Genomic DNA, 20,892 nt, shown 5'->3' with positions numbered 1-20,892 from the left:
GCGAGGTGGTCGACAGGTGGAAGGAGTACTTCAATGGACACCTGACTGGCGATACAGTAAACAGAAGCGGAACAGGAACTGACCTAGGAGCACCAGCAGCAGATGACCGAGTACCAGCCCTCGATGTTCATGACGTTTTTCGTGAGATCGGGAATCTGAAAAACAACACAAAGCCGCAGGTAAAGGCAGACTGCAGAGCGAGCTCTTAGCGGATAAACTAGCTCGACTGATCGAGGCCACCATGGCGCAAGTGTTGTGCTTCGTGCGTGTTTCGGGTATATTCTCGAGTCCCTTCGAATCGCGCAGAGGGAAAAGACAAGGTGATGGACTTTCCTGTATGCTGTTTAACATCGCCCTTGAGGGTTTGATCCGAAGGGCGGGCATCGACACGAGGGGCACGATTTTCACAAGGTCTGTTCAGCTTCTGGGCTTCGCGGATGACTTTGACATCATAACACGTAACTTACTTACGCCCGACTGAAAGCTGAAGCCGGAAGTATCGGACTGCGAATAAATGCGTCGAATACGAAATACATGCGAGCGAGGGGCTCCAAGGAGAACAACATCAGCCTCCTAACTCAAGTCTCTGTAGGCGGCGATGAGCCTGAAGTGGTCGATGAGTTCGTATATTTGGGGTCACTAATGACGGCCGACAATAAGACCTGCAAAGAGATCCAGAGACGCATCCGGAAATCGTGCTTCTCACTTTTCACTTCGGAAGACACTTCGATCGAATCGAGTGCGACGACACATGAAGTTGACACTGTACAAAACCCTGATAAGACCGGTAGTCCTCTACGGAATCGAGACAACAACGGACGGAGGACCTTGACGCTCTCGGAGTTTTCGAACGGAAGATGCCGCAAACTATCTACGGTGGAGTACAGACGGACGACGAAGAATGGCGACGGCGCATGAACCACGAGCTGCGCGCTACTTGGAGAGAACCCCATCGCACACCTGGCAAAAATCAATAGGTTGTGGTGGGCCGGTCACGTCGTAAGGATGCCGGACGACAACTCTGCGAAATCAGTTCTCTTCAGGCCGGCACCAGAAATTGAGGGGCACAGCGTGCACGATGGCTCGACCAGATTGAAGGAGATTTGCGGATGATAAGACGCCTGGGGAGACGCCAACGGCTTTACTTCCTCATGTGATAGAAGGCGTTTTTCCAGAGATTTCCCACCTCAAAAAATGTGAGTAGATCACGCTACCCCACAACCATCGACACCTATGCCGGCGGTGGGATTCGAACCCGGGTCACCAGCATGGTTGGCGAAGATGTTACCAACTACACTAGACCCCCGCCTTAACTTTCAACGTTACAAGTATAAAGTTTTCAAATTTGAACTCGCTGTAACTTGAGAATGACTGAATTTGGAAATAATTTTAAATAATGAAAATTATTGAAAATGACGCGTGAAGTCTGATATTTCTATTATTTGTTTTTGTTGTTATTTGTTAATGTAATGTTACGTACCATGATTGTCATCTCTGTTTTATAGTTTTTAGACGTTTCACGAATGTTGAGTTTGAGCAGTAGTAGGCATCATTCCGCGAACTCGCCAATTTATTGCTCTGGTTAGCGAACTGTTAGTGTCGCTAAGACACATAAAGCCATTAAAAAAATCGCACGCTAGCCTGGAGGGCTAATAGCGGTCTCGATCAACTAGATTAGTTGAGAGAATTCGTTATCGATATTATTTTTGGTACATTTTGTATGTTGTAGAATGAGTTATCCTAGATATGCAACTATTGATACATTGACCCTACCTACATTTACATCACTGAACGAAATCCGCAACTTCTGTAGTTGTAAATATTTCAGAAAAAAGGCTAAACGCTCTTTTCATTTTTTTTTTTGCAATAAGTACAAGTCCCAAAGAAAAAAAAATTCAGTTAAAGAAAAAATGAAATTGTTTAGGCGAAGTAAAACGTTTGATCCAAAACCACTATCCAATCCCAATAAAAAATTCTTGGTATTGGCAATGTCATAATATCCTGCGAAAGTTTTTTAGAATTAGCATCACTTTTTCCAAATGTCGACTAACAAATTATTAGAACAGTCAGTAACAAATCATGAATTATTACAAAATATTTTTATTTCCAGTTGAACATTTGATCTCATGATCGGAGAATTACGAACCCACCGCGTACCGTGCAATTTCGTGCACTCAGGCGCGCGTAAAATTGTCGATCGCACGATGGTAGCTTACAGGATATTTTGCCTGGCTAGCTCTCGATCGATTGTGATTACGTATGTTTTTCACATGTCGCGTCCCTGAGTGCCGCTTCTGGCCACTGCACGATCCATCGAGCTATAGTAGATATACAGCTTTGAGTCGTCAAACAGAAACAGGAAGAGCACGCAGTGCGAAGACGCGTTCGCGCATGACCTCGCTCCGCATACACTTTTCATCTAAGTACCTTACGCTTACCAGTCACACTCTGTTCTCGACGAAATCCAATAAAGTGCTTATCACACCTACCGACAAACGCTGCGCGCCGTCAGCAGGTCCGCTTTCGATTTCTCTGGCACTTTTCGTCACACACCCGTGGGCAGTTGGAAAATTTGAGTTTCCCAAAATAATGCCTTTGGCGATCGTGTTTTCGCCGTGTTTAGATGTTAAAATAGGATCAATGCCAACTGTTCCGAGCAAACCCACACAGTCCGTTCGGCACCGTGTTAGTGGTGTGCGCCGCTTCTTAATGTATTGTTCACTAGACACTCCAAACGTGGGAAAATTTACGGATTAGACGGTAGTCACCACCACCACCGCCAGGTCAGCGGGCGACGTCCGCACTTTCTCGGCTCATGGCGGCCGTTAGAACGTCACACTGTGTATATTGGTGGCCGTCGTCGTCTGCTTGTAGACGGACAACTGCCGGCGAATTGTGTGTGACAACGGACTTCGGCTTGGTAAGCCGAGGAAATTCGTTGGAACAGATTTTCTCGTGAAAATTTTTCAACCCACGGCTCAGTGTGAGTTGGACGATTGAACGCGTAACGTTGAGCCTATGACTATAGAGCAAGTGCTGTCGGGTTTCTTTTTTTCTAGTTCGAATTGCATCCTTTTATGGATGTACTCTCAGCCAGGAGACATAGAGGAAAAAGAAAACTGAAAGTGATCAAGCACTCTGAAACGATTTCGAGCTAAAGCTTCAGCAGCATAAAATAGAAAAATGAAAATTACGTTTTAGAAAATTTGAAATTTCAAGGTGCGTTGAAAAAAAAAGTGATATTTCAGGCTCGAAAACGACTAATCTGTGAATGTTTTCGAAGTGAGGACGAATTCTTAAGCCTCGCAGAAATTTGGTTACATTGGATGGTACTTAGTAGAATTCTGTGTAAGTGTGTTCACTAGCAGGCGCAATCAGCCGGAAGCTGAGCACAACCAGCAAATCCTTGATACGGAAGTCGAACACCCGAAGAGAGGCAACGATAAAGTAGCCATACGCTCTGTCGCAACATGGATAGATCTACAAGGTAAAAAATGAGTTTCTTATGCTGTCATATCATATCGCCTCAGCCGGGTGAAACAGTGGATCAAGCAGAGTTATTAGACTTCTTTTTATATTGACCATAGCTTCGCTGGTTGTTATTTTTAGAGGTGACACCAGATTTGAAATAAACATCAATGGATATAATGGTGATAGAACAATCATATTTGTGATTTGGTTGTAATACCAATATCTAGAATATTTACATGTAAGGTAAAGAGAGGAATTTCTTAATCATAACAAATTTTAATAAAAGAGCAAATCGAAGATAAAACTTTGGTAGTATTTTAAGAACTGTATTCTAAAAAAACAGGTATCAGGTACTCAGCAGTTCAACGTTATCTGATATATTCTTATTTGGCTGTTGTTTGCAGAAAGGTTAAATGTCACATTTCAATGTACTAAACAAGGAGAGGAGTGATCACACAAGGCAAGTGTTTCAACAGCTAGTCATTGTAGTTTAAAATAGTACTAGTTAATGCCAAGGTTGATTGTACTTTTACTTTCGTACATTCACTCAACAGCACGCATGGTGCCAAACCGCCATTCATCTATTAATCGCGTGCGATGGTCATTGATTGCCGTATATGCAAAAACATGCGCTTGTTGTTTTCAAGCTGACTGCGTCACTCATATCTCATCAGATATATCTTGGCGTAAGGGTTGTCTACGTTTAATATGAACTTTAGCAAATGGTTGAGTAACTGAACTTGCCTTTGAAGCTATTCCAGAAAATTCGTGAAATGAAGTAAAAAAAATTCTACGAGAGTCCTTGAAACTTGATCCTTGATTTTGGTTCTGCTTTGACTTCGTTCTCTTACTTTTCTTTTGGGTCTTTCATTACTCGATACTTGTAGCTTCTGTGATAAATAAATGTTTTTAGAAAAATTTATGCAACACCGATTTACCATTAATGCGCAATCTGCTTTACAGTCAGCTTAAAATAATAGCTTTGCTCTTTTTGTGATGTTATTTAAAAAATTATAGATTTTAGGCTCAGTTGAAAATTATGCTCTAAGAAGCTTTTTGAATAATTTAATTCTGATGACATAAAAAGGAAATTTTTCATGTATCAATACCACAGCAAAAAAATGCACTGTCCATGTTTAGTTTTAGGCAACGATTTCTGCTTAGTGTATGATATTTTTCTTACATTTTTATGGAAAAGCTTTTTGACCGACTCGGTCAAAACTAGCCTTTCTAATGTTACCTTAGTCCAAAAAACTCCACACAACCCGCTATTAGAACTCGACTGGTTTGGTATCGTTCGTTCTTTCAAGTAACATCCTCCTCCTAAGTTGGAGGAATGCCTCCGACGAAATGTTATGGAACATATTTAACTAACCTTAACAACTGAAGTTATGAAGTTATGAGATACTCTTTCTCTTCTCATATAAGTTTATGATCGTTCAAACAAGCCACCCTTGTTATTGTTAGTGCTACTTTTCGCTATATATTTTATATAATTCACGCATACCATGCGAAATTTCAGATTTTTGAATCAAATAATCAAAAAGTGACTCCAATAGTTTACCAAAAAAGCAGGACAGATCGATTGCGTATTTGTGTGTTTTTAACACCAAGAGTTTGAGTATTTCGGTTAAGAAGCCATGGTTCCTATTGCATTGTAGCACCTTTTGCGTTTTTAAGCGCCTGCTAACCAACGTTCTAATCCAGGGTCCTATATGTAATGTTGGATAAGCACCCATAAAATGTCGATCATTAATATGGGTAAAATACTCAATGGTGCAGCTAATATAATCACGAATTAACTTACTCAGCCCACGGATGTTCTGTATTGATTTTACATATTCAATAGGCCATAAAAGTAATGTGACTCTTCACATAAAACATAAATTGTACAATCTGCATATTAATTAAAGATTTGTATAGCCTATAAACAATACAGTTAAATCATTCATAGCATCAACGCTTCGCGTTCGTAATGACTGAGAAATATGAATTATAAAATCAGCCGGCCGAACGCAAGTTCAATTCATGGCAGATGAACTCATTTGGCCTTGAAACGGTCCTATAAGAAATATTTTGAATTATCAGATTCGATTAGTTAAAATTTAGCTCAGAATACCATCTACTCTCCTATTGTGACGAAAGCTTATTCAACCTTAACATTGAAACCACCGATGATATCCTCCCTCTTGGCGTGAATTTTTGTCAACAGGAACTGCGCTCCGGAATGGTTAAACAAGCAAATTGCTATATCTGTACACCATTTTCATGTACTGCTACCGGCCATCAAAAGCGCCAGTTAAAAATACCTTTCAACAGATATTCCTACTTTCTTGCAACACGACGGGATTCGTACGCTTTGGTTGGTTCCTGTTTTTATTACTCTAATTTATCCGCTACTAAACACTTTTGCAATCTCACAATTTATTTCTCGTATAAAATTTGACTGTGTCGGTCGAGCTGAGCCACTCCGAATATTGTAAGTACACGCGCGCTGTTATTGGGCGTGGACCTGAATGTAGCCAGACTGGCACCACTCCGTGTTCACACACCCCATCCTTCACTCCCGTGTCCTGTGCACCGAACCGGTGCGCTTTTGGACACGTCGGTAGTACACGCATGCGCCGCACGGGACTGTGCAATGCACGGCCAATCCGACTGCGATCCGCAATAAGCGTGTTGCGTGGGACGCAAATTTATGCACGAATTCGGAATATTCTGCCCTGCTGGTGATTTGTGATGGAGATTGTTTTAAAAATGGTATATGGTTTCATCCCATGATCCGGCAGATGGGGCACGTGCAACAACAGTTTGTAGCAGTCCAAAATGCTACGGACTTTGAAGGCAAACAATATTAATATACTTAAGTTTGATTTGATAGCTCCCGAAAAGAATCTCACTAACAAAGAGTTAGTTTAGCTCAAGAAATTCATTTCAATTCCATTTTGATTTAGAGTATTAACTAGTCTAATCTTATTCCATCTAACGCCGGCCAATTAAACATCCTGATGATTGTTAGAACTTTGGTAGTGTCAATTACCGTTTTACAACAAATGTTTACCAGATTTAAAAAAAAACATTGCATTAGCTTGAGCAATAAGTAACGACTATCGTTTTTAACATGCTCGTCCCATGTTACTTTTTTATCGATTTTCTTGCCAACAAATAGGGGAAAGAGTTGAAGAGAGGTTAAAAAAAACAATTAAACGGTCAAATATTTGAGAGAATAGGACGTTTAATAAACGTGCCGGGTTTAGGTGGGGGGGGCGGGGTAGATCTTTTCATGGAGCCCTCCTTTCTTAAAGATATTAGAGGTAAGAAAATTTTAAAATTTGAAATGACTTGACGCTTCGCTGAAAGGTAACGAGCAAAAAAAGGTCTCCTAGGATGATTCTTCGCATAAATTTTACTCTTGGCAAGTTTCCTGATGGAACATACCGAAAAGCGAAAAATTTTTGTGCGGGTCAATTTTATCACGTTTACCGTACGTGCAAACTTTAGACTTGCACTTTTCGGGCTCCGATGCTTAACAGCATCCTGTAGAGACTTTTTGTTGCGAACTGTGACCAAATGACATCTCATTATCTTGGAAACCTCGTTCGGCGTCTTCTGGGTGCAAATCTGTAATAAAATATTTCAATGTCCTACTACATTTTAAAGTAAACATAACATAACCAAATACACTGTCAACAGAGATAAATCAGTAGTTAAGCAAATTGAGATCATTAAAGGCAGACAGTGTGTGCACACGCAAGAGTTCAAGCCTTAATAAACCTCTCAAAACGCCGATTATTCTGACTTTGCTCAAGTTATGTGTTAAATGCATGACGCAATTATTGTACACTGAATACATTGACAGATATTGAAATCAGAATATGTATCATACACACAAAAATCATGATGTTTCGGTAGACTTCGGTTCCGGGCGAACGATATGCTCTGGAACGCTTTAAAAACCGCTGGTTACATTCGCGAGCTGATGCGTATCAAAGACTCATGCATCCCTAATCACCGTCAGCAACCGAAACAAACAATAGCGAGCATTCACATTCCACTGACGACTATTCTATTGCTCACCCCTATCAACTACGCACACAGCTGTGCAGGCGTTATTTTTGCGAATGAAAGGAATGTCTAGTCACATGCAGAAGAGTCAGCTGTCGCTGATAACTCTTATAGGCCTGCGTGATCAGGGCCGAAACCAGTCTACACAAATTAACCCAATACAGTCATACCTCGATATAAGACAACTTTATTTTTATTTTCGTTACGTTATATCGAAGAATGTTAATGGTTACTCAAATATACGCGAAAACCCATTTTCCATCACCTATCAGTATTTTCAAACCTTTCTTATGCCCATTTAGAAATATTTTCAGAAGCAAAAAAAAATTTTTTTTTCAATTGATACACAGGTTACTCAAAGATGCATGAAAACCTATTTTCCATCACCTATCAGCAATTTTAAACCATTCTTATGCCCATTTAGGACAATTTTCAACAAGCAAAAAAAATTTTTTTTAATTGATGCAAGACTGTTGATGGTTACTCAAAGATGCGCGAAAACCTATTTCCCATTACCTATCAGTATTATCTTATGCCCATTTAGAGAAAATTTCAACAAGCAAAAAATTTTTTTTTTCTAATTGATGCAAAACTGTGAAGGATGCGTGAAAACCTATTTTCCATCACCTATTAGTATTTTTAAACCTTTCTTATGAGTATTTGAACAATTTTCGCATTAGTTTCATTATTTTGAAACTTACTACAGACACTTTTTTGAAGCAATTTATACCCCAAAAACAGTTGCTGTATCATTTATTTTCAATTTCAATACATTTTAAAAAGTTACGTTATATCGAGGTAAAAGTTACGTTATATCGAGTTACGTTATATCGAGGTTGCCTTATATCGAGGTATGACTGTATTAGAGTTCAAACATTATGTATTTTTTCCTGTCGCACCCTGTAACTCGTCTAGTCTGGTTTATGCTTTGCAAAACTTTTTAGTTAATAAAATTAAACAAACAACAACTCTTAGGTTATTCATACTTCAACTTTAACAAGGTTTTTCGCGTGAGAAAATGCAGTTTAACAAAAAAAAAGAGTGAAGTATGAAACACAAATGTTACGAAGGCAATCATAATTTGCTGTATCAGTAGAAACTAACTTTTGCACATTTCACTTGTCTGGACATCGAATTGAAAAAGCTTATTTCTTTATACAGCAGAAAGTTCTTCGATCTTTCCAAAAACAAAATTTGGTGTTCTGTTCTGGCATCTTTCGCGTTTCTACACACAAAAGCTCAAGCCTTAGTCAACCAATGTGTCCTCTCGATTCGAACAACATTTACTCTGACTTCATATAGAAAATGTGTGAAATACCTAACTCAAGATGTGTACAATGAATACATTGACATAGATAGAAATCAGAATATATATCACACACGAAAATCTTGCTGTTTCGGTAAACTTCGGGTCGAGTGACCGATCAGTTTTGAGGCGCTTAAAAACCATTTTATTTTCGTGAGCCGGTGCGTATCAACGGCTCGTGCACAGCTGACCCATCCCTAAACACAGATTTTTTTTTTCAAATTTTGTGCAAAAGAGGAGTTGAAGTGCTACTGAATTTCAATTTGCATATATAAATACGACATCACTGAATAGGAATGGAACACCAGCATGTTTCAACAGTTAGAGTGCATTGCAGAATGAAACAACATTTTACTTTTAATTGAAGCGCAAAACGAGAAAACATTAAATTAATTGTTGTTCAGTTCAATATCGGATATAATGCTGATTGCATCTCTGTTTTACCTCGACGGTGGGGATAAAAAAAACTCTGACAATACAGTGGGAAACTGTTTCCTCATTAAAAATTAGACACGGTTGCCAGATTATTGGGCCTAATACAGAAGGCGAGGCGAGCGACGAGTTACTCGTCTGAACAGTTTTGGTATTAGGCGTCGTACACAAATTACGTAACGCATGAATGGGGAGGGGGGTTGAGTCTTCGTTACTTATATATACGAAGGAGGGAGGGGAGGTAGTAGAGACAGTTACGTAACTGTGATGTTTGCTTTAAATTGAAAATTTCGGAGGGGGATCAAGCTGTTCAGCGTTACGTAATTATAGGGGGGGGGAATCATATCGAACGTTACCTATCGTTACATAGGGGGGGAGGGGGTCTGAAATCTAAATTTTTAGCGTTACGTAACTTGTGTACGACGCCTTACAGATCGCGCCACCGGTGCCGCTGCTGGTTATATGCTGCTGCTACGACTGTTGCTACTTGCTGATGCGGAAATATGTCCTACGCTTGCACCATCCACTAGTAAATGATTTGTTTGAATAAAAGCAGGCTATTTTGTTTTTTTTTTGTTTTTAATTTAATGAGGCTTTGCCTAATTTGGCATTCGTCTCTGTTCGCAGGCTATTTTACAATGATCACCCGATTATATCACCCCCTTGATGTTTGATGATATTTGAGGTGATAAAATAGGGAAGGTGATAAAACCGGGAATTTTTTTATTATTGTTTTGTTATGGAAGATGGTAAACAATTAATTTAATACGTAAAATCAGCGATTTAAATTACTACAAGCCATCTAATCATATAAAAACAGTTCTATCTGTCTGTCTGTCTCTCTGATCCTTAAAGACGTGGATACTTCTGTACCAATTTGTATGAAGGAGTTTTTGGGACCGAAAAAGGTGATTAGAATAGTTCGAGACCCTTCCCTCTTCATAAAGGGAGGGCTCCCATACAAATATAACACAAAATTCTGACTTTAGGTAAGTTTAAGATTGTTTGGGGCCCCAAAAGAAACCAAAAAAAATTGGTTCTGGAAAATCGGTTACTTTGCCTCACCCTAATGAATATACGTTGTGGCTATAGTTAACATTTATATCCCTTTTCAATTAATCGAACGAAAACGCCAAAATAAAACACTGTGCAATGGTTGGGTTTTCGATGTAAACTGTATCCAGAATGATGTTATGCAAAATTACTTAATATAAATAGAAAATCAGTTTATCCTGACATTATTTTCAATGAAGTGTTATATAATGATGAAATCGAGGGCCGATAAAATCGGGGGCAGAAAAAATCGGGGAGTGATATGATCGGGTGATTACTGTATAGCCAGAAGAGCGCATTTTCGGTCAACTAGATTTTATATTCTGCCGACCGTGTTAAGGGAAGCAAGCTTTAAAGATCAATCAGAGGTCGAAATCTGCGTTGCAACAAGGCTTGACAATTTTCAATAGCATAATAGTTTGAATAATCGAATTACAAATTGGGTTTGGTTTTCTAATCAATTGCGGCAAGAACAAAGAAAATCCATTGAAAACTTTTAACATTGAAACCGACTTATATATTATATATTTTCCCCTCTTCTGTTTTTATTTTCCTGCGTAGCCGAACTTCCTAAGAGACGTAGTCCTACGTCAAAAAATTTACATGCTTTATCTCAACATTTTACATACTTTTATAGAAATTTTATATCATTTAACCAGTAACATTCGCGACGTGTAATAGTTGTTGTCGACCCGAATAGCTTCACGGAAAAGTAACATATGTATATTTTGCTGATGTTTTAACGTGACAGCTATCAACGTAATCATTTTCGTTTGGTATTTTTAGCAAAACTGAATATATAATAGCAATGATACGATTTATGACCCATAAACTAAAATAAACAAATATATCCGAAGAAAATTGCAAAACAGAAATACTGTGTACCCGACTGTTAGTGTACAGGAACAGTGCGGCATTATAGCGAAACGATTCCTGTTTCCAACCGTGATCGAAAAAAACTTGCAGCATCATAGGTTTAATCCCGGAAGGCTCGTCTTATAAGATTCGAGCGTCAAAAAACGTAATTTGAGAAATAAATTCCATAGATATTTGAACAACCGCGCCAATTGATGCTCAATTTCGATCAAAAACATATTTCCCATCTATTTCTACGCGCGCAAATATTACGAAGTCATCATCATTATCACGTCGAGCAAGAAACAGTTTGCGACATTGCATTTTCCTTCGCTCGGACGTTCGACGAACCGAAGAGACAATGCCTCAAGCTTTATGTTATAAGTCTAAAGATACACAGAACTATTACACAATTCTGGCTACGCACAGCACAACTCCCCGACTTAACGATGGGATTATAAATAAGACGCAAGGTAATCCCGATCAATGGCAAACAAGCACGCCGCCAGCATCCTTCGACATTTATCTTTTATTTTTGTGTTATTTATTATAACAGCGGGTTGGTATATGTATTTGCAATTTTTACGTCAATTCTAAAGATTATTTAGCTATAAAATATTACGTCTGTTAACAATTTCACTAGTTTAAAATTTTACTTTCTATGATCGAATGTGGAATCCACAGGAAGTAGTATTACATAAGTATTACACGTAGACCACACTTGTTGAAACTTTTTCATTTGCGCTATAATCAACAAGCTAAATCCGATTTCTTTTTTTGTTTTTTTGTTTACTGAAACAACCCGTTATAACTTAATTAAAGCTGACATTATTGGTAAACTACATCGTTAAACATTTCTAAGATTAGATTTTTACTTGAAAGCCCCTTTTTTAAATCAATGGGGTTTAATAGTAGTGCTAAAAGGTCTTAACGCCGATCTTCCGTACTAGGCTTTGCGCATCTCAAGCAGGCTTTGGTCATGGCAGCAACACAACAACACCATAAATTATCACTGTTGGTTCACTAGCCGCAAATAACCACTCAGTTGAACGTAGGATCGCTATCTAAACAACCTGTCCCCAACGTTTCCAACGCAAGCGGACGAACGATGCAATTTGAGAAAAAACGTCATTAAAGTTGTAAAATTTTTCATTCACGTGTTGCATAGACACCTTTTGACAGTATTTCAAAGGCACTAGGGAATGCTCTACTTTTTTATTCAGATTTTATTAGTTTTATAACGCGACGATAAAACGGAAATCAATTTCCAAGTGTCATTCGACTTCTAGTACTATTGACTAGCAAATGTTCTCGTAACACGTGACCAAGACAAGTAATAAACCTAATTTTGGTCAAACCATAACCTACTGTGCCCTCACAATCCCTGCTGGAGGATGAGTCGTGGTAAGACTAGTTCGTAGCGCACAACCAGCAGGCACTGGACAGAAGTACGCTTGGTTTCCTTAAAAGCAAATTGGAAAGACGCATCTGAAAATCCTGTTTCAAGTCACACCAACGAACAACGACACGTTTGGTTCGTTTGAATCGATTATGTGAGAAGGAGAGTTTGCGTCGTCGTCGCGGCAAATCGGAAACTTGTTCTGCATTTGAGGCGCACACGCCTCGGGTACATAAAATAAGTAGGAAGCGAGCAATAGGCTGAAAGTTGCAGTTTTCAACTGGTTAATGAATTTAATTAATCCTTTCTGGTGTGTCGATGGCGATACAAAGCCTCTCTCGGTGGGTATTTTTTTCTTCCGTCACCATATCCATTTTAAGTTAAAACGTGTCGTGTCATTTGAAACGAGTCACTTAAACGTACGTTTAGTTTAAATCATTATTTCTCTCCACGATAAAATAACCAATGCTATATGCATAACAGATCATAAAAATTGAAATCAAAAATTAGATTTTATGACTCATACAAGTTATTTTGATCATTATTTAAAAGTCGTGACTGATGATCTGTCAAACTTAAGAGCAAATATATCTTTTACAATACCAACAATACTGATTGCACCTTGAAAGTTGCCCACAATGCACTCTCAATTGCATCGAAATAATGCGACCCACAAAAAAATCAGAGCCAATTTCTATCATAAGCAACTACAACAACACTAAACGACATTCCATTTTATACTGCCGGCCGTATAACTCAATCTACAGCAATAAAAACATTCTGTAATTGAATACCATAAATTGTATCTCTGTTCCGTTTTGCTATCTTTCATGCGTGTACGACACTTCTTCCGATCTTTTTGCTCTGCACGCGAAAGGGCTTCCTCACGGCAAAAACAAATCGGAAGAGAAAAAAAGCCAGGCTTGATTCAGTGGCCAGGGCGAAACTATCTTTCTAAGAATAAATTTTGAAAAAAAAAAAAGATAAATGATAAATTCGGAATACATATATATGGTGTCCAATATAGGCTGTGATACAAATTTATTAAATGAGAATAAAAAGTTTTAAAAATATATATATATTTTTAAATCAATTTCAATTTTTTTCGAATGAAGTAAATCTTATTAACAACCCGTTCAGCCAGAGCTGCGAAATTTCGAATCTAAAAAAAGGAAATCACACAACAGCAAGTTCATTCTCTCATGTTGAAACTGATATTGAGTGTCACCCGTGTTAATTCTCACTGATAAAAATGATATTGTCTAGAAGCATTTCAAATATATTTTATCTTAGCCAATCCTATGCATAAAACCGATGAAGTAATTTCATTCTCAGCTTGTTCGTGCTGAAATTGATATTCACAGCTTTCAACTTCAACTGATATTCTGTTGCTGACAGTGAAAATTCGCAGCTCTGCGAATTACAGTCTATAGTGTGGACAAATCATAAGATTGAGAGGGGGCAGACGAGTTTATGATGCCTAATTATGGTGGGGACGAGAGTCGAAAATTCCAGAAAAAAGTGCTTGGATTATTAAATTATAAGATTTCTTCATATGTACTTTTTCATAGTTCACAGTCATAGCGAACGATTGTAACTTGTAAGCCATGCCATATTCGATCATTTTTTATTTGAATGAAATATATTTTGATTATTTAACGGAGTACTTATTGATTTTTCACAAACAGGAAAAGTTTTTAGACTCACGAGTGGTTTTCTAAAAGAGCGCTCATATTTTAGTATACACATTATTTAATTCATTGTAGCTCAGAATTCTCTGGCTGAAAAAATAAGTTGTCTAATTGTAGGAGACTTGTAATGTTGTACAAAAAAGGGATTTTCCTTCTGTAATAAGTAGATTAAGTCTCCAAAAAAAAATTGTCTTATATTTTTCTATCCTGAATTCAAGCCCTCCATTCTAATACAGGAATTTAAAGATTTGAATTTCAAAATTAAACTTTTCAACAACAGAGCTCTAAAAATCTAAATCTGTTTGAATGAAGATAATACACAAAGAAACGATTTTAATACAACATTCACATAGTTCACATTCAAATTATGGATACATGATATTTACATAAAATACCCAAGGTAAATAAAGCTCCCCTACTCACTAGTATTCAGCTCTCTGAATCATAGAAAATCGATTTCGTGATTTACTGAATACCAACTCCTTTTATGGGTACTCAAACCTGTCCGCTCTCTCAGTCAATGATTTCAATCATCAGCGTATCGCCTTTCTTTTCCGCCCGGCCTATAAAAAACATTCCTCTCGTAACCCCACTGGACGACAGGCTAAGCTCGATCTACGCCGGCCGAAAGCTCCAGCAAAGAAACAGTCAACAACTTCTCGGAGTGTCGTCAGTATCGGCTAGCCAGCAACGGTAGTGGCTTGGAGCCATAAGCTGCAGCCAGACTTGTTCGCTTCTCCCGCCGGTTGCTCCTTCTTCATATGCCTCTTGCTAAGCGCGAAACCATATTTAGTATATTTCTCGTAACGCTCAACTGATGCTGATGAGGCGCAAGATTTTCAGTTTGAACAGTAACGTCCTACTGAACGGTCGTATTTTGAACCGAGTGCTGCATGTAATCCTTTGTGTTTCGCTTCCTCGGTGGTCAAGTAACCGCTGGTTCTAGTCGTGGGGTGCCCAAATTGTTTATCGATGAAATAACTCGCATACCAACCGTGACTTCGTTGCTTTATTTAAAGTGGTTCTAAATATTGATTCATAGGTGTAGTGTTTTTTTCGTATTTACTCAACGAGTGCGAATTTTGTTTGGTTGAATGGCTTCACTAGTGTTACTATAACAGGAAATTCGCGCTAATCTGCGGAGGTGGTTGCCGTTGATGTCACTTGATCATATGGCGCGTCGTAATTCAAGAGTTTTTTTAATTTAATTGATTTAATTGACACATCCAGTCGTGCTATGTGAACATTCGAAACCTTGTATGACAACAACAGCGATATCACCCAAAACAAAGTGCATAAACGAAAATCGAAAACAGTTATTACCAATATGGCAATGCAAACCATAACCAGTTCCGCACCGGGTGGCAGAACAACAGCTGCAGCAAATCCCCAGCTAAAAAGCTTAGTTTACTCGAAGTACCGTGAAATGTTAGGCTCCTATAACGGCAAAGCAAATGAAATATTGCAATCGTATCCAGCGTATATGGTGAAGGAAGACAAAGGATTCGACTTCGTAGACAAGTGAGTAACAGTTTGGTCATTGAACTGCCCTGACTTCACTCATAATCGCGGTAAAAGTGAGTCAGAAATTCGCGGTAGGTTCACTCCGTCTAGAAAGAGGCGATATTGGTATTGCTTCACAAAATGCGCTGACGCATCACGCAGTGCTGCAACGGTAACTTCATCTGGCTGATTTTCAAATATTATTAAATGCTAATTGATTTTCAAAATAGTGTATAAATTTTTACATTTGATTAACTAGTTTCATTCTTACACAGTTCAAATTGTCAATTTATTCCATACATTCTTCCAAATCAAATCAACTAATATTGTTAAGATTTCCCGATGATCAATTATACCTCGTGTTACGGTATTACGGAGAGTGAATGATACTCTTGCTTTTTTGCACACCTTTTAGTTTGTCTTCCTGGAAAACTAATGTCACTGTTACAAGGTCTAAATCATGTTAGTGACCAGCATATATCAGATCTATTTGATATTGCTTTTTTTATTGAGTCTACAGTAAGCCCTTTTTTATGCGGGCTGCTTTTTTTCATTATTCGAAAACGGTACAAGATATTGACCTCAGTTGCATCACGTTTTTCGTGTTAAGCCAAAAGTATATATCCGATTTCAAAAACAGTTTACAAATGTTGGTGAAAATACTGAAAACTTTAAATATTGCTTTTTGGTCTCTAGATTGTCCACTTTCATGTTTAAACAAGGTTCAAACATTTCGGGACGGTTTTCTTCGTTATATTTTCAACCCAAACAAGACTTTACGCGGGCCCATACAAATTTGGAACGCATCCCTTGCGTAAAAAAAAACCTCGGTGCATTTGAACTAACGGAGCACCTTTGTAGCGTTTGTTGCATTGCGCCCGCCCGTTATAAGGTCAAAATACTCATCAAATGCTTGTTTCCTGCTTCAATTGTTATTTTAATTATTGCTACTAATGATTTACATGGGTTCCATAGGTGGTAAAAACTGTCAGATGCATTAATGAATGCAAGCTAATAACAATAGTAACAGCTCAGGTGTGAGACATCTTATTCATGTTCATAGAGATCACAATCTATACCGTAAATAAATTTATACATTGTCGGTCGCTCAGATCAATCTCATATCGAACATTAGTTGATCTAATCAATGCATATTATTCAATGATTTTTGAAGCGATAAGATTTTTCAAGATAATTCCTCCAAAGTAAGTATAACCTCGAGAATAAATATTGATGTAACAGTCACTTCATAATTTTTCTAATTCATAATTCAACTACTATAATATTTTTTTTTCGAGAGTAAATATTGATGTAACAGTCACGCCATATTTTTTGTTAGGCACAAATACGCGTCACTTTAACAAAAATAAATCTATTCTCGAGCAATTGAACATGTATTAATTATTGATCGTTGCATTTTTCATAACTCATCTGTACCCTTTCTCTTAGACAATTGAAAAAAATTAAATCTGTAATTGTATCTAAAAGTAACCAAAGTTCTACAATAAAATACCTTTTTTAAACAGTTACAACAATAAAATAACTTTTGTGATGTGTCGATTGTAAAAACTAAATGAACAGTTATAGAGTTGACAAAAAACTTATGTACATCGTGAAAAACGTTGCGCTGTGCAGCGCAGTCCGTCCCCTCTTTCACATTCCTTCATTTCATCACTTACGCGGCGCCGTTTAATTTAGGGTAGTTTGGGGTAATTTGGACCCCTGGGGTGAAACGGACAGGTGCTTTATCTTGGAAAGTATGACTTTTTTGGGTTCCATGTACTACTTTATCCTTTCCTTGAACTAATAAACCCTACCTTACATAAAAATTTCATGGTTTGCTGTGATAGGTGCGCCGTAGTGCCAATGTAAACAAAGTAAACAACAAAAGTTGATTTTGCTGTAAGTTTTACGCTCGTGTATTTTAGGTTTTTTTGAGAACTTTTTCAATGTTTTCAGTCTTATCAGCTTTGCATCCGTGTTTGTCTAGTAAAAGGCTATATTTTGACAAAAGATTACGATAACTAGTGGAAGAAATAGTGGAAGAAATGGCGTTTTTGTAAGGCGTATTGTTTGGGGTAAAATGGACAGTTTTTTGGGTTGATATGGTCAGGTGAGTTTGAAGTAAATTCTTTTGTCGGACTGATACCGCGGGCATACAAAAACGGACGGACAGACGGTGGTGTACAAAGAATTAACTGTCAAAAGTATTACAGGTTATACGGGATGAATTATCTGTACACATAGTGCTTTTAATCCCCCGCACAGTGGCGGATTTCTCTACAAAAGCTGGAAAAAACCTAAGTCTTTTTAAAATGATGGAAAATGACGAATAATGCCAATTTTGGGTTGCTGAGCTCATTTCTGATGTCAGAAATTGTTATTCACCTAAAATGTCGTTAAACTTTTCTTATTATCAGATTTATTTTTTGTTCAGATCATGCTCAATATTGGTTACTTGTTCTTTATCGAAATTTCTTTACCCGTATTATTTTGTTTGGTCCTTAGGGTGATTCTTTTTTAATTGGGGTTGCCAAAATTTGACAACCATTTTTCAAAAATTTGTAACTTTTGAACCGTTTGACCGATTTCCCATAGGCTGTTGATCATCTAATCATTCCGAACTGTTTCACAAGAGTACGGTACACATGAGTTCTAGAATACATGATTTTTGGCTTTCCACCAAAATGTTTTAAACTTGATTTAAAAACTGGTTGTATTTTTATAAACGCTGGAAAATAAAAAAAAACAAAACTTGTTGATCGAAAATCAGATCAAAATTTAGGGAGTTACAAGTATTCGAAGTTGAGCTTGAAATTATGCTTTTCGAACATAACAATGATTGAAATTGCCTAACACAGCAACATTCAAAGTACAGCAACATTCAAGTACTACCAAAACACACACACACACACAAACACACACACACACTGACCCATACACACATACACACATACACACACACGCACATACATATACATACACACACAGACGCACACATAGGCACACACATACATACACACACACGTGTCGCGCGCGCTAGTTTGAATAATTGGAAGAGAGTAATTTTTTGGCCTATGGTGGAATCACTGTGCAATGCCTAAAAATTGCAATTATCATTCCGTATGCTCAATACCACCTTCTACTGTGTATCAAGGAACCATTAATACTATAATACTCACATTTTTTTACTCTGTCCACATCACCCAAAACACTGTCCATATTACCCCACTAGCTGTCCATTTTCACCCCAAACGATTTTTTTATGTCCGAAAATCATTATTTTTAGTTTCGTTATTTTTTCGTTCTTTTGACCTCAATATCATGATTTTTCTGTGTAAAAACATAGAAAACAGATCATAATTACTATAATACATTACGTTTATGAGATAGAAAACACAGGCTACGAAATAACAGTAGTTTTCCTTAGGGGGGCCAAATTACCCCAAACTACCCTATCATCACATCGGTGTTTTGTTCAATGGAATTTGTTACAATGTCTAGTCGTAGCAAAGTCAAGGACAAAGTTACTCCAATTCTCATCAGGTCGAGTTCATCGTGTTGCGAAATGGAAATTGGTGTAGGTACCTGTAGATCTGGTGGCTGTGGAGTCATCTGCAGTTGGTTATCCGCAATAACCAGGAATTGATAATGATTTTATCCAGCATCGCTATTGTCCAGGGAGATGTTCTTTATCGAGCAGTATTCAGTTCAACCCACGCTGTTTTGCTTTGATGGTGAAATGAAACTCCGCCTACAACTGCGTTCCAACAACCTTCAACATCATTTTCGAAAGATTTCTAATCTTTCAACGCTTCTCTTCAAGGTGACTAAGCAATTACTAGAAAAGAGAATGGAAAAAAAATTCAAGAACGTATAGGTTAAAAAGGGGCAAGTGGAATAATGATGCCAATACTTTACCTCGAAGTTAAGCTGAAGTACTATAAACTCTTGTAGGTTCCGTTTGTCCCAATCCACCCATATTAGAGTACGGCGAGCATTAGGTTTTCATATATTAAAAGTACAAACTTTTTTGTGTTAGTAGAGTAGAGGAATAGTTTATTTGGCAAAGTTTTAGAACGTGCAAAAATATGAAACTATGCTGACCAAACAAAATTCCTATTTTCATTGGGTACAGAGTTACAGAGTGTTTAATATAAAAGTCACTTAAAAGTTAGTTTTTTTGTGCTTAACTTTTGTTAGTTACATTTCACAAGAAAACATTGTTCTAAAGAAGCATTTGGGTATACAAAATACACACTTTTGTTGAAGACCACACATATCTAGAACCTTTCCTTACAAAATTATAGCATATTTCAGCCTAATTTTTCGGTAATTTTAAGAGCTTTTTTGAATGATTTGCGTTTGATGTTATAAATCTTTGAGATTGGGAACACTTTTTAACATTCAAGCAATTGGTTATTACCTTTTGTTCATCCCAGCGTTTAAGCTCCATTTTCACTGCACTGGTAAACTGTGAGTTAGATCGTTGTTTTGCAAGTTCGTCTACCCTTTCATTTCCACCAATGTCACAATGTCCTGGAACCCAATACAAATATACTAAGTTTGTTTGACACAGCTGTCGCAATGTGAGAATTCATTCCCAGATGATCTTGAATGTACATTTATATGCTCCATATAAGCTCCAAGTGCTTTTAACGCACACATTTATATTTTCTCTGACAGTCAGGCACATTCAAGAATTGCCAAAATCTCCGCTTGAAACACTGTTCGTCAGTGTCCCATTGCCACTGTAATATTATTTCCAGGACCGAAGATTCCTGCACCAGTTTTTGAACCTATTTTTGAGCATCGGTGAAAAATATCGACCCTCCTTTATACACTAAGACTGGGTATACTTTAGAGACGTTTGCATTCTTTCCAAGACTATGTTGTCAAACTTTCCTGTTACCAAGATGACTATGCCATCCGCAAAGCCCACAACCTCGCAACCTGGTGCTTCTAAGCTTCTGAGAAGATCGTCTGCCACCAAAGACCACAAAAGTGGCGAAAGAACACCGGACATCTTTCGTTGCCTTTACCCTTACAGATGAACCTCCTAACTCAGAAGTGATTTCTCTTTTTTAGTATGAATCCAGTCAACAATGCTCGTGTGA

At 37.8% G+C, this 20,892-nt stretch overlaps 1 protein-coding gene across 8 annotated transcripts in view; it reads left to right on the top strand.

Annotated features, from left to right (window-relative positions):
• Positions 1-2,802: 2,802 nt before the first annotated feature.
• LOC129727266 (protein piccolo-like) overlaps positions 2,803-20,892 on the top strand; it is a 55,646-nt gene continuing 37,556 nt past the window's right edge. For 3 of the 8 annotated variants that reach the window (XM_055684916.1, XM_055684922.1, XM_055684920.1), the window contains exon 1: positions 15,106-15,793. In XM_055684916.1, the coding sequence (XP_055540891.1) occupies positions 15,600-15,793 (194 nt within the window). In that variant the 5' untranslated portion in view covers positions 15,106-15,599. Of the gene's footprint in view, positions 3,488-15,103; positions 15,794-20,892 lie in introns of those variants that run through there. The other 5 variants (XM_055684924.1, XM_055684923.1, XM_055684917.1 and 2 more) reach the window with 4 other exon arrangements.

Source organism: Wyeomyia smithii, chromosome 3 (genome assembly GCF_029784165.1).
Source record: "Wyeomyia smithii strain HCP4-BCI-WySm-NY-G18 chromosome 3, ASM2978416v1, whole genome shotgun sequence".
Classification (NCBI taxonomy): domain Eukaryota; kingdom Metazoa; phylum Arthropoda; class Insecta; order Diptera; family Culicidae; genus Wyeomyia; species Wyeomyia smithii.
The sequence above is the reverse complement of the archived record's forward strand: the minus strand, read 5'-3'. Positions and strand labels throughout refer to the sequence as shown.